At 45.9% G+C, this 15,564-nt stretch overlaps 1 protein-coding gene across 11 annotated transcripts in view; it reads left to right on the top strand.

Moving 5' to 3' along the window:
- Nucleotides 1–15,564, top strand: part of SLC16A12 (solute carrier family 16 member 12) — an 818,036-nt gene that overhangs the window by 368,017 nt on the left and 434,455 nt on the right. The window contains exon 3 of one of the 11 annotated variants that reach the window (XM_085605182.1): nucleotides 11,268–15,276. The exons of the other annotated variants lie outside the window; for them this stretch is intronic. Coding sequence (XP_085461308.1) covers nucleotides 12,362–14,101 — 1,740 coding nt within the window. The 5' untranslated portion in view covers nucleotides 11,268–12,361 and the 3' untranslated portion in view covers nucleotides 14,102–15,276. Of the gene's footprint in view, nucleotides 1–11,267; nucleotides 15,277–15,564 lie in introns of those variants that run through there. 11 annotated transcript variants of the gene reach the window in all.

Raw genomic sequence — 15,564 nt, 5'->3', positions numbered from 1 at the left:
TTGGATACCGTAGATATACTAATTATATGTTTTTCCCTTGTTTTCGACTATGTTTGTTCTCCTTCGGACTTCACAGCTGGGAGAATGATCCTTCACTAATACCCAGGTGATACCTTTTCCTTTTTCATATTTTCTATACACAACACTAGCAGTAGCGACACAGGTCCTGAAGAATGCAGTGGATACCAGTGTGATCCGTAATTCCTGCTGAAACATGTCGACCAACCTGTTGGTAGCTATTAGTTAAAACTACCAATTTCGCTCTTTTTAAGCTTTAGAGACTTTGAGGTCTCAAATAAATAAGTACTTTCCTCAGAGCCATCTAATTTTAATATCACTACTTTGCACTTTTGCACTATTTCACTTTTTTACTCGCACTGCTTTTCAGTAGCCCCCTGTGACCCAGTTATACCATCACTGGTTCCTATGTTGTCATTCATGACTAAACTCTTTTCCTATCCTTCATGGTTAGAAGGAACCCACATGATGAAAAGGGCGCCCAGGAAGAGCTACTGATGGGTATTTTTCAAAAACTATGAATGATGTACCCTGTCTAGCGAACCAATATCACTAGCTCCATTACATAGTCGTATCTTGTGAATTTCATACCTTTGACCCTCCATTACTTTTTGTATTGTGTTTAGTTACTTTCGGGGAGTGTAGTGCTGAGTGGTCATTAAAATTAATCCCTGAGACCCAAACCCATTTTGACTTGTTTGATGCTATACAATGACAGTCCATTCTATACCGTACCATATCATACTATACAATGACAGGCCATACCACAATATACCATACATTACCATATCATATTATACATTGACAGGCCTTACCATATAATACCATACCATACCATACAGTGGCATGCCATACATACCAAACCATACCATGCAATATACTGACAAGCCATGCTATACCATATCATTCCATAGTATACGATGACAGGCCATACAATTCTGTACTGTACCATAGCATTCATACCATACCAGCCTATGCACTGACAGACAATACCATAACATACTTTTATGACTGCCCATACCACCCCCTACCTTGTACAGTGTTGGGCCATGCTATATCATACCATATTATACAATGATAGGCCATAACATAGTATGCTATACAATGACAGGCCAACACTGTACCATACTATATGACATACCGTACCATACCATACCATACAATGACAGACCATAGCACACAATGCCAAACATACCATACTATATAGTGACACACCATACCATACCATAACATACCATACCATACTATACAATGACAGGCCAAATTGCACATAATATACATACAATTCCATACCATATACCACACTGTACAATGTACAATGACAGGCCATACCATACCAGACCAGACCATATTTCACAATTGTGCTCCATACCAAATAATACAATACAACATCAGGCCATACCATACAATTCCATGGTATACTACACAATGAAATTCCATTCCATACCATATAATACCATCTCATACTATACAATGACAGGCCATACAATATAATACCATACCATACCATAGCATCCCATATCATACAGTGATAGACCATACTATACAATCTAGTGACAGGCCATACCATACATTAATGGCCACAGGCCATACCATAATGTACAAAGGCAGGCCATTGCCTACCATACCATACTGTACAATGGTAGACCAAATCATACCATGCTATGGAATGGCAGGCCTTACCATACCGTACTATACAATGACATGCCATACAATACTACAGATGGGAAGAACTCGAGGGGGGGGGGGTATCCTTTCAGGTTCTCTGTAGTGAGCAGCCGTCCCCTATCTTGTGCACATTGTTTAACTCAGACCGATATTTGTCCAGCGAGTGCACTGAAGCCCAGCATGAACTATTTTCTGTGAGGTCTATGCGGAGTGGAGCTATTTACAATTGTCGATTCTAAAACATGACATGGGAGCTGATGGTGCTAACCCCACCATACAATTCGTTAACCGACTTGGAACCCTCAGGCCCTCACTCATAAATCAAAATTCGATGCATGTTATTTTGAATCACTCTCCGCCACAGTAAGGAGATTCTCCATCTAATGTCCTTCATACCAAGCCCTTCATAGATGCTTCCTTGAATAATATCTAGTCCTGATGATCTCCCATTGATTTCTTCATCTGGATCCAAACACTACCAAAAAGATAAGAGTATCAATGAGTCCTCAAAATCACTATGTGGTGCTCATTCAGAATAGAAGTGTGTCTGACTCGCACTACTTTCATATGCCTTCTTTACTATTACTACTTCCTTCTCATACAAGTACCATGAACACTGCTCTGCTACTTGCCCTTTACACTATTATTTGACTTCATAATGATGAAATAATATCCTGATTTATTTTGATTGCCGTCTGCGTTTGCAGTTTTCTTATAGTATATATTCATGAATTGTTTTGGATTACTATTGTAGCCAGTATGCTTAATGTCTGCAATATTAAATGTATAATGGGACACATATGTGACTATCTGTCTTATGTAAATCTGTATATTGTTTTGAAAACCAAAAGCAGAACCGCAGTTTTTTGTTACATAAATGTGACCGTCGCAGCAGTAATTGAAAGATTTGAACTCATGTTTGCTATTACAGTTGTGACAGGACCTAGATCAACTGAATCTGGCATGATTGTAACCTCCGTCGAGGTGTCTTTATTTTGCACTGCGTCTGCTGCACACTCCCTCACCCTAGGCACCCATGTAAACATATCAATAAACATGCTTATGTGTGATGCATAATTACAGAAACACGTTCATTGACAAATGGCCCATATTCAGTGTGACTTTAACACCTGTATACATTGTTGCAAAAAAAAAAATACATCTGTAGAATGAATCGGGACTTGTGGGTTTACCACAGCACTCTTCATCTTCTGAAACCACTTTGAAAGGATTGTCTACATGAACATATGACTTTGTATAGTCATTAAGTAGCTGTTGTGATACCAGGAGATTCAGGATCCCTTATGGACAGTAGATGATTTAGCTCCGCAACTCCTAAATCAGAGTCATTAATTCAACGTATTTATCAATTAGAGAACACTCCCTCTTCAGCAAGTTGATCACTACATTTGTAGCTCTTAATTGGATTAGTATAAGGTAATTTCGTCTTTATAATACTCAGGTTTCTGTTGATGTAGCGTTTAAAAGTTTGAGAATTGTAGGGGTGCGTTATATTCACTGTTAGTCGGCACCCGTATATAACCAAATGTGTACTCAGGGATTTCGTGTGCAATGTATTACAACTGTATAACCTATATCGATTTTAAGTAGAAGTGCTAGCTATGTACAAGCACATGGTAAACGTATTAGAGAAATGGATAGTGTTTAGCTACGGGAAATGCAATGTGGTGTTAGAAATGTGTACCCCAGACTTCGTGTCTGTAGGTTGTTTAGGTTGACCACACATGAAAGAAAGACGTAAATGTCAATACTGTGATTGAAACCTGCTTGTGTAACCGAAGTAGTGGCCAGAATTCGCATATATCGTTGAGGCGAAAGGCCTGGTATTTTCTTATGTTAGCCAAGGGCAATAGGCCAAAAGGGATTTATTCCAGTAGAGGTTTTAGGCTGTAGTAAATTGCAACTTAAAAGATGTGAAGAATGTCTGCTTTGCATGATCTCACCCCAGGTGCAAGGACAGTTGCTCGTTAGTAGAGAAGCTCTTTGTTCGTAATTTGAATTATGTAGAGAAAGCCAGACATGGGAGTGTATTGGAATGTGCCAATCGTAACTCCTAGTGCGGATGGCGTCTGGGACTCAAGGCCAAGCGATGGACGATGGAACTGGACAGCGCTCTGTGGAAAAGTACTGAAAGACGACCCCGGAAGGAGAGGAGGCGCAAAGGGCGTGTTCGGAGACTTGGGGTACTGTATTAGGGACAGCGCCCCGAGGGTGGAGGCAGAGCAGAGCGGGGCAGCCCAAAGCAGAGGACGGCTAGGCGAAGGGTAGAGGGGGCAACTTAGACCAAGCTCTCTAAGTGAGGACTTCTTAGGAAGTTTCGCTCTGACACCTTTTATTCTGATGAGGGTCTCAAGGGATTGCTATGTAGGGATGTCACCTAATACAGAGTAGGGACAGAGATGGTATGGTTCAGTGTCCCTAGTATCGACATTTGCTTGGTAGTGTTCTACCTCATGCTTTTAGAGATTGTACTCTTAGTTATTTTTAGCCGTATGCGGATTCTTCGTAGAGTAGCATTTGTGTTAGTGCCTATGTACATGTTATGCCTCGTATTGAGGACTTTGTATCTCCAAATCTTTATGTTGATAATAAAAACCAGAGAGCCAAGAGATTAAGTTTCGAGTCCTTGATTATGGCAAATTGCAGACTGTAATTGTGATGACGGTAATTTTCCCTCCATGCTATCAGGCAAGTAAAAAGTTCCATCTGACCAGAGTGGGTTCCAGTAGATAATTGCGAGATACTAAAATAGGCCGGAGCAGTTGGTAGCAAACGAGGATGGTTTCTTACTGATAGCGAGGGAAGATTAGATAAGGATAAGTGACCCTTGAGGCCCAAGAGACGATAAGTGATGCTGAATCATCAGATGGCGAGCAGCAGACGGCGGCAGATGAGCATCGACGGCGAGTAGCAGCGCGGCAGAAAGCAGCAGTTCCAGGAGTGAGTATGAACATAATGAGTGGTTGTAGATTGCGGTGTTGATTTGTTGTGTGATGTCTTGCGGAGTTGTTGTGTATGTCGTGTGATTGTGAGATCAGGCTGTGAGCGCGCGCAGCCCGGGAATTGTGGTGTAGAAGACACCTGAGATAGATTTTGTTGACCACCCAAAGGAGATCGTGAGGTACCATCGATCACCTGGACCGAGATAGGGGGAGCGAATGCGTGTGTGTATGGCAACTTAACGCTGGTCGTGGGTTGTGGTGAGCAGATCGGAGTGTTAGTAAACCTATCAGAGGCGTTTTTGTCTGGCCGGACGGGGGCAGACGGGCGCCAATCGAGGTCAACAAGGTCGAGAGACTGTGGACGGACAGTCAGAGGCTGTGGACGGACAGCCAGAGAAATAACTTAATTGGTTATTTCAGTGTATGAATGGGACGTGAGTAAGCGTGAAACGAGTTTGGAGAAGGGAACTGCTGCGAACAAAGGAAGGTGACGTCAGAGGGTGTCGCGCTGTGATAGGCCGGTTGGTGTGAGTCGCGCTGTTATTGGAGGATTTGAGAATAAGAAGTAAATAGAGCGCGAGATCGAATTTGCTCATTATGAAGTGTCTTAGGGCTTTGCGAGAGTTGTGTAGAGGTGATAGGCATGTGGTTGTCCGCGGGGGAGAAGAAGCTCCTCCCGAGGATACACCGGCACATTACATGGCACAGAATGTGGGGTTACATACTATCGTTTGGATCGAGAATTGGCACAAGGTTACACAAGGTGAAGGGGAATTAGCTTTCCCGAGGTACGGCTCATTTAGATTAGCGGTGCTGTACCAACTGAAGACGGTGATGGGGTCCTTAAAACCCTTGCCAAGACCAGCACAGTTTGAAGCATTACATGCGTGGATCCGAGCAGCGCATGATAAGGAAAAGGGAAGAAGTCAGGAGAGGATGAGGAAGTCGATTAGGGCATTCCAGGATGCCAAATGGGACGCAGCAGAGAAAAGATGGAGAGTGCAGACAATCGAGGAAGCGAAACTGTATCCCGCGATAATGGAGGAGACGGGGATAAGGAATGGGAAAGCACAGAAAGAGGATAGTGATTCTGATGATGATATATTGCAAAGATTGCTAGACGAGAGACCACCCCCTTATAACCCGGATGAGGCAGATGATAGGTGGAGCGAGAGAGAGGAAACTAGAAGGGTAACGATCCAGCCCGAGACCCGAGTGGAAGGGTTGGTCTCGTTTGAAACAGCGAGTTCACAGGGTCAGTCGGGGACCAGCCGAAGGATTGAAGGAGAGATGAGGTTACCGGATGCATTGAGGGTACCGGTCACCATTGGACCGATTGTGTCTATATACAGCCCGGAATCAGAGGCGAGAGAGAGGTCCGAACGAGAGGCAGAGAGAACTAGGCGAGAAAGTGGGGAAAGTGAGTTGGAAGGGGCAACGGCCCGACCTCCAAGCCCTGTACAATGGAGTACACCATTAGCAGCGGTGTCGGACACATCTAGGGGCGAAGAGGACGAGAGACCGGTGAGGCCGAGGACTCTGATGGAGTCGAGACCAGATTTAGGGTCATGGGTATCACCCAAGAAGCAAATGAGCTGGAATATGGGCCGAGCGGGGACAACCCCAGTTGCCTTTAAGAGCCATTCTGCTCCCATAGAACTACCGGAGGAAAGGAGAGAGCAGGAATCGGAATGTGAGTATGATGAGGGACGTGGAGCAAGTTGTCAGGTGTTGAAAGGAGCCTTGAAGGCAGGAATGATAGATGTAGTAAGACTTAAAGCAGAGGCGGATGAAATAATATATGGGAATCTACCTCTGGAGAGAGTATTGACCTATACTCCCGATGAATTGCTTTTTGTGGCAAAGGATGTGACTCGTAAAGCACGAGTGGCACATGAGAAACTGGCGGGTTTGGCTAGAGAATATGGGGTGGATCTATCCAAGACTAGAGCATTGCAAGGGAGCCATAGGATGCATTGTACCGAACGGGAATTGGAAGAGAAAAGGGTTGTTGGTCTAAGGTCACATACCAAGGAATTGATCGTAGCTATGAGAATATGGCTGATGCTCGATAAATGGCAAGAGAAATGGGCTAGGAAAAAGAATTCTAGAGGAGCGAAAGGAGGGAGCTCTGAAGGAGATTTGCAGGAGGTAAAGATCCTTCCTTTGAGAGAGGTGGCGAATGGAGGATACGTGCATGTACCATGGAGCAGGGGGGATTTGGCCTCATTTACGAATGATTTTCCCAGGCTCAGGGAGAAGCCTGCAGAGTGGTACAAGCAAGTTGAGCGTTTCGTTAAGATTTCGAAGGTGTTGTGGATAGATCTGAACACCTTATTCGATATCGTAGTTCCGGGAGATCTGTGGAACGCATGTAAAATTGCTGTTGATTGGCCGGACTATGAGCCTGATAGGAACATAGTTACTAATGGTCCGTCGCCCGTGGTAATGAGGCTGTACGATAAGGTAATTACCTGGTTGAAATCGAAGGTTTCACCCCAAGATATCGATTGGGTGAAGATAGACAGGACAGTGCAGGAGCCCAAGGAGACAGTACATGAATTCTATGAGAGACTTCTGAAAGCTTTTAAGCAGTACAGTGGGTTAGATGAGCTGGAAACAAAGGACATGGGACAGTTTGTGTCTAAGTTCGTGTTGGGTTTGAAACCCAAAGTCAGTCTTATGATACAGCAGCATTTGATCTGTTGGCAGAATAAGCCCGTAGACGAGATCTTGCGGTACGCCAGGTACTGCACGGATGAGATTGAGTCAAAGCACAAGAAGATGAAGGATAACTTATTGCTCATTCAGATGCAAGCGGCTCAGGGACCGCCGAATGGGGGTCCAGTGGGGCGAAGACAGGGAAATTATCAGACAGGGAATCAGAATATGCAGGGTCAGGGAAGGCCGAGACCCGTAGACCCTAGGACAGGAATAGATGTAGCGATCTTGAAGAAGACGACTGCTTGTCACCAGTGTCACCAGGTGGGACACTGGAGGCGCGAGTGTCCCTTGAACCCCTATAATCAGCCGCAGATGGAGGGAGGAATGGGTCAGGTCCCTGGGGCGGAGCAGGTACAGACGGTGACTGTACCGAGAACGATGCAAGGGGGGACAGGCGTCTCGCAGGTGCAGGTTCCCCAGCCACCCAGGATGCAGAACATACAGCAGGGAGCTCGGACTTATTTGCAGATGCCCATGTTCGAAGTGGAAGAGGAGAGGGATGCAGATTTGCTGGCGCAGTTAAGTTTGGGTCAGGACGATGATTGCCTGCTCAGGGCCATACTAGAGGTAGATCAGAAGGGACCCTTTGTGGAAGCCGAACTCGATGGACGCCCTACTACCTTTTTGGTAGATACGGGGGCTACCAGGTCAACCATAAGATCAGCAGTAATTCCGGGGGTAGCCCTCTCGGGAGAAAGTATACAAGTGGTTGGAGTGGCGAACAAGAGACTAGTTAGCCCCTTGACGGAACCGATTCCCGTCAGGATAGGAAACTTTAGGGATCGACATCAGTTCGTGGTGTGCGATTCTAGTCCTGTTTGTCTGTTGGGAAGAGATTTATTGTGTAAGCTCAATTGCACAATTTACTGTACCCCGAGGGGAGTAGAGGTACAGACCAGAGATGATGACGCGACCTTTAAGGTTGCAAATCAGCGGGTGTGCGTGGAAATGTACCCGGCTTTGACAGTGGAGGAGCTTCCACCGGATTTGAGGGAGTCTGTATCGACCGATGTGTGGGATCTAAGCGGAGAGGAGATCGGCTTAGTCAGGGGAGTGGAACCAGTGAAGATACAGGTTAAGCCAAACGCGGAATTCCCGAGAACCCCTCAGTATAAACTGTCGCCTGAGACGATTGCTGGGATCAAACCTGTGATTGAGTCTATGATTAGGCAGGGAATACTGGTGGAGATCATGGGTAGTCCATGTAATTCACCCATTATGGGACTGCAGAAACCGAGTGGGAAGTTCAGGATAGTGCAAGACCTGCGGAAAATAAACGACATAGTTGTTCCATGTTGTCCAGTGGTACCGAATCCATCTGTGATACTGTTCCAGATCCCATGCGAAGCTGGATGGTTCACAGTGATTGACTTGTGTCAGGCATTCTTTTCGATTCCCCTACATGAAGAGAGTAGATTTCTTTTTGCCTTTAGGCTAGAAAATCGTATATTAACGTGGTGCCGTATCCCACAGGGGTATACGGAGAGCCCATCGATTTTCAATCAGCTGTTAAAGAAGAATCTGGAAGGTCTTGTGTTGCCGAAAAACTCTGTTTTGGTGCAATACATTGACGACCTGCTTGTCGCGTCAGAGACAGAAGACGCTTGCAGGATCGATACCATTGCGTTGTTGAATTTCCTGGGAGAGAACGGTCACAAGGTGTCTCCAAACAAGCTGCAATACTGTTTACCTGAGGTACAGTATTTGGGGCACAGAATTGAAAAGGGTAAAAGGAAGGTGTCTCCAGATCGCATTGATGCGATTTTGAGAATGCCAGTTCCCTCGACGCAGAGGGAAGTTAGAATGTTTTTGGGAATGGTGGGCTATTGCCGCCAGTGGATCCCAAACTTTTCCTTTGAAGCGAAGCCTTTGCAGCAGCTGACGCGAAAGGATGTAAGTGATCCGGTACCATGGGACGACGACTGTTTGAAATCATTTCTGAGGCTGAGAGAAGCCTTATGTAGCGCTCCTGCGTTGGGAATGCCGGATTATAACAAGGCATTTGCATTGTTCTGCTGCGAAAGAGAAGGTTGCGCATTAGCAGTGTTAACCCAGAATCATGGAGGTGTCCGTAGACCAGTTGCTTATTTCTCAGCTACTCTAGATCCAGTAGCTTCTGCGTTGCCCGGATGTCTCAGATCCGTTGCGGCAACAGGTGTCAGCATCGAGAGATGTGAGAGCATTGTGATGGGTCATCCACTTACTGTACATGTGCCACATTCTGTTGAATTGTTGATGACTAGGACTAAAACACAGCACCTCACGAATAATAGGCTGACTCGTTATGAGCAAGTTATTCTTGCAGCCGATAATGTGACATTGAAGAGGTGTGCTGTTTTAAATCCTGCTACACTGTTACCTGTTCTAAAAATAGATGATAATGAAGATTGTGAGGACCATGATTGTCTCGATGTGACTGAACTATGCACCAAACCGAGACCCGACATTGTCGACGAACCGCTCCCAGTGTCAGATGAGATTTTCTTCGTGGACGGTTCATGTTTAAGAGACAGTGTCGGTCGATTGAGAGCAGCGTTTGCTGTATGCACCATTACGGGTGTGGTTGAAGCCGCTTGTTTAGAAGGAGTACACTCCGCGCAGGTGGCTGAGCTCATTGCTCTGACTCGTGCCTGTTTGGCAGCCGACAAGATCCGTGTAACTATTTACACGGACAGCCAGTACGGGTTTGGTGTGGTTCATGACTTCGGACAGCTATGGTCCCAGAGAGGGTTTATGACGTCTTCAGGTTCTCCTATAAGAAATGGTGATTATGTGCGGAAATTGTTAAAAGCATTGCAAGGTCCTGATGAAATTGCTGTTGTTAAATGTGCAGCCCACACGAAGGGAAGCGACTTTGTCTCGTTGGGAAATAACTATGCAGACGAAGTAGCTCGATTTTGTGCAGAGCAGGGATGCAGCTTTACTGAGATCCACATTGAGGAAACTGGGGAAGAGGTGGTGTATGGTCAGATGTTAGCAGTGGCTGACACATGGGAGGAACTGAAGCAGCTTCAGGAAGGGGTCTCAGATCAGGAACGGGACAGCTGGATACGAGCTGGATGTGAGAAGGGAGATGTGGATATATGGGTTTCGAATGATGGACGAGCAGTGTTGCCAGAAGGTTTGTTGAATCCCATGGCGAGGTTGATACATGGTGCTGTACATCTGGGTAGGGATGCCATGATGAGAGTGTTTCGTCAGACTTGGTACAATCCGAAGTTTCGTGCCGTGGCTGAAACTGTGTGCCAGAGATGTGTCACTTGCCAACAGATGAATGTAGGGAAAAGAACTGCTGTGACATTGAGCCACATAGGGAGGTCAGGGGGACCTTTCAATAGGATGCAGTTGGATTTTGTCGAAATGCCGAAGTGTAATGGGTTGAGGTACATATTAGTGATAGTATGTGTCTTTTCCAGGTGGGTGGAGGCATATCCTACACGCAGATGTGACACACTCACAGTAGCGAAACTCTTATTGAGAGAACTCATTCCAAGGTACGGGTTCCCGACGTCCTTTGAATCGGACAGAGGAACTCATTTTCACAGCGAAGTTATGAAATTGCTTTGTGCTGCTTTGAATATAGATCAGAAGTTACACTGTAGCTATAGACCAGAGGCTTCAGGGATAGTGGAACAGGTGAATGGAACTCTGAAGGCTCGGATGGCGAAAGTGTGTTCGTCTACGTCTCTGAAATGGCCTGACGCATTACCTTTGGTCCTTATGAGCCTTCGAAGTGTGCCTGATAGAAGAACTGGGTTGTCACCCCATGAAATCCTCATGGGAAGAGCGATGCGTTTGCCTGCAATACCTGCCAATGCTCTGATAAATATCACTGATGATATGATCCTGGACTATTGTAAAGGCCTTGCTGACGTGGTCCGTTCTGTGTCTCAGCAGGTGCAGACAGCAACGGTTCCAGCTGCGAGTGACAGGTGCCACGACTTGGACCCAGGCGATTGGGTCCTGGTCCGAAAGCACGTGAGGAAGAGTTGTTTGGATGCTAGGTGGCGTGGCCCTTTCCAAGTAATCCTTGTTACGAACACTGCTGTCAAGTGCGGAGGGTTACCGAACTGGGTGCATGCTTCTCATACCCGCAGAGTTCCAGCACCCTTGGAAGATACAGCCCCTCTCGAGAACAAAGATCCCAGTGAGCCGACAGAATCGCCAGAGAGGGCCAGTCAAGCTGTAAGGGTTGCTGAAGCGGCTGATGGTGCACTGAATCGAGTTGGGGGAGGACGTGAAGAAAGTACTGACCCAGAAACCGGCGAAGGAGCGAGAGGTGCAGTGGGTAGTACAGAATCGAGTTCTGCCGAAGAAGAGGAAGTCAGTGCACAGGGTATCGGAGAGAAGACTGGGGGAGCCACCGAAGCGGAAAGGGTTTGGCCCGCAAAGCAGAACCGGGTGAACCTGAGGTTGGCCCCAGACACCGACCTTGCACCAGTTTCGGAAGAACCAGAAGAAGAATCGGGAGACGAGGAAAATCCTCAAGGTGGTGTGAGAAGGTCCAAGAGAACTCGAGTGCCAAGTCGGAAGTACGCTTCCCCGGAGTGGGCATACCAAGTGACTGATGCCAGAGCTACCGAGCACGGGAAGATTGAGGTCGATGACATTGGTCAACAGTGTCCCGCTCCAGAGGGTGGAAGTGTTGCTGAAAGTTCCGGGATTGGAGATCGAAGGGATTCTGACGATTCATATCCCAAGTCCGCCATTCCTGAGTACCATTCGAGGTATGATCTTGGACAATTTGGAGTTCCCGACGTTCACGACTGTGCCAGATCCACAAGAACTGATCATTCTTAAGCTCGAAATATTGCAGGGAGTCCTGGAGCTGTTGGGACCGGCGCTTATGTTAGATTGATTTGAGAAAGGTTGCCAGCTAAAAAGAAGATTACCTAGAGCCGAGCGGAAGAAGAACAAAATTAGGGATTTTTCCGTTGTAGAACGAAGAAAGTTAGGGAGGGTTGCCTAAGTTCACGAAAGAGACATTAATGAGAAGGAGACTTATCCTTTCAGAGACTGCATTGGACATTGAGCATATTCCGAAGATGGCAGATCCTGTAAACCCACATCGTAGGGCTAAACTGATAATAGGCACATGGATCGGAGTTGTAGTAGTCACCATATTTGCGGTAGTGATCAGTTCCTACATGGTGGCTCACAGGCAAGAGGGGAAGGTTCAGGGAGCACCCACACCTATTACCCCAGGGCAGAGTGGTGTTAGTATTAGCGAACCGGAATCATCGGAGTTGAGAGATGTTCGCAGACTTCACATGGATTTGTCAAAGGGTGATTTTAAGCTTAACGCGTATGCAAGGTTGCTGTATGAGTATGTTGATGCGATGGATGTGAAGGATTGTTATGTGTGCATGCAGTTGCCTGCTTCAGTGGATGAGGGTATCAAGTATCATCATCTCCCATTGACTTATGGGATTTCTTGTAGCATATGGCTCAGTTTATTTTATGACAGGAGACAGTTCGAGTATTTCTTCTCAAATTTTGACACGGTACTTCCCGAGGTGCCAGCAATCAAGCATTTGAATAGATATGACCTGGATAAGAAAGAGGACAGACTCCTGAAATATTTTAGACCGACTGTGAAACTGGATACGGCGCATGCTCACAGGAATAACCTGACATGTGCGTTATCAGAGATAGAGAAGAAATTCATAGACCAAGTAGAGGACAGGTATAGAAAGTTGACCGAGACACGACACACCGGAGATAGCCCAGTAGATTGGACGGACGAGGAGAGAGCTCACAGATCTAAGGGAAGTTATGGACCAATAGCATTGGATGAGGCACAGAGAGGGAATTTGTGTATTGCACGGCCTCAATCCAAGACGGAGAAGGTCGCAGTAGGACATAGCATTTGTTCTCAGACTTTTACAATGGAAGCTTATGCTAAGAATTTTATGCAAGGTCCAGTAGAAGTAATCCCGACAGTGTATTATGTTTGTGGGACGAATGCTTATGTCAGACTACCCGACAATTGGTATGGAGTATGCTATTTGGCTATCATATTCCCGAAGATTTATCACACAAGGGACTTGGAGTTGTTAGAGACGAAGCGACCGCCCAGGAAACGTAGGGCTACAAATGCCGGTGCGGTGATTGGGGACATATACGGAGCAATGATACCTAGTATGGGTGTGGTGTTGAATGATGTGAAGATCCGAAGGTTGGCGACTGTAGTTGATGAGTTGTCTATGAACACGGCGAGATCTTTGATATTGGTGGCTGGAGAGATGTTGTCGATCCGGAATATGGTTTTGCAGAATCGCCTTGCTTTAGATGTGTTGTTAGCAAAAGAAGGCGGAGTCTGCAAATTATTGAAAGTTCAGGAATGCTGCACGTACATTCCAGACAACTCGAAGGAGATAGGGAAGTACATAGACAACATAACGACTATTCACAAGGAGATTACGGATCTGACGGAGGTGAATGTGTGGGAGAAGATTGGATTAGGATTTGGAAGAGTGGGAACTTGGTTTGCGAATCTGGGAAGGGGATTTCTAGGTTCAGTGTTGAAACCAATTATTATTGCCGTGGTTTGTGTGATCTGTTTGTGGGGATGTGTGAAGGCATGGAAGTGGTATCAAGGAGGCAAGGTTGAAAGAGCTCTAAAAGCAAACGAGAGGAGGTTGGCAAAGCTCCAGGAGCAGCAATATGAGAGTCTTAAGAAACTGGAGGGAGTCCGACATGGAAATGTTATGACTAGCACGGTTTAAATCAGTTCTGAAGAAGGAAATGTAATGGTGTGATGACGGATGTCATCAAAGGGGGGAACTGATGTAGCGTTTAAAAGTTTGAGAATTGTAGGGGTGCGTTATATTCACTGTTAGTCGGCACCCGTATATAACCAAATGTGTACTCAGGGATTTCGTGTGCAATGTATTACAACTGTATAACCTATATCGATTTTAAGTAGAAGTGCTAGCTATGTACAAGCACATGGTAAACGTATTAGAGAAATGGATAGTGTTTAGCTACGGGAAATGCAATGTGGTGTTAGAAATGTGTACCCCAGACTTCGTGTCTGTAGGTTGTTTAGGTTGACCACACATGAAAGAAAGACGTAAATGTCAATACTGTGATTGAAACCTGCTTGTGTAACCGAAGTAGTGGCCAGAATTCGCATATATCGTTGAGGCGAAAGGCCTGGTATTTTCTTATGTTAGCCAAGGGCAATAGGCCAAAAGGGATTTATTCCAGTAGAGGTTTTAGGCTGTAGTAAATTGCAACTTAAAAGATGTGAAGAATGTCTGCTTTGCATGATCTCACCCCAGGTGCAAGGACAGTTGCTCGTTAGTAGAGAAGCTCTTTGTTCGTAATTTGAATTATGTAGAGAAAGCCAGACATGGGAGTGTATTGGAATGTGCCAATCGTAACTCCTAGTGCGGATGGCGTCTGGGACTCAAGGCCAAGCGATGGACGATGGAACTGGACAGCGCTCTGTGGAAAAGTACTGAAAGACGACCCCGGAAGGAGAGGAGGCGCAAAGGGCGTGTTCGGAGACTTGGGGTACTGTATTAGGGACAGCGCCCCGAGGGTGGAGGCAGAGCAGAGCGGGGCAGCCCAAAGCAGAGGACGGCTAGGCGAAGGGTAGAGGGGGCAACTTAGACCAAGCTCTCTAAGTGAGGACTTCTTAGGAAGTTTCGCTCTGACACCTTTTATTCTGATGAGGGTCTCAAGGGATTGCTATGTAGGGATGTCACCTAGTACAGAGTAGGGACAGAGATGGTATGGTTCAGTGTCCCTAGTATCGACATTTGCTTGGTAGTGTTCTACCTCATGCTTTTAGAGATTGTACTCTTAGTTATTTTTAGCCGTATGCGGATTCTTCGTAGAGTAGCATTTGTGTTAGTGCCTATGTACATGTTATGCCTCGTATTGAGGACTTTGTATCTCCAAATCTTTATGTTGATAATAAAAACCAGAGAGCCAAGAGATTAAGTTTCGAGTCCTTGATTATGGCAAATTGCAGACTGTAATTGTGATGACGGTAATTTTCCCTCCATGCTATCAGGCAAGTAAAAAGTTCCATCTGACCAGAGTGGGTTCCAGTAGATAATTGCGAGATACTAAAATAGGCCGGAGCACTGTGCATGCAGAACTCTGGTTCTGCATGGTCATGTACATCATCGTTTTTAGGTCTCGCTGAGTCAGCGCGCATGTGCTGCTCGGAGAGACT

The sequence above is a fragment of the Triturus cristatus genome, chromosome 1_2 (assembly GCF_964204655.1).
Source record: "Triturus cristatus chromosome 1_2, aTriCri1.1, whole genome shotgun sequence".
In the NCBI taxonomy this organism is placed as follows: Eukaryota; Metazoa; Chordata; class Amphibia; order Caudata; family Salamandridae; genus Triturus; species Triturus cristatus.
Note: the sequence above shows the minus strand (reverse complement) of the source record. Positions and strands in the feature narration are given on the sequence as shown.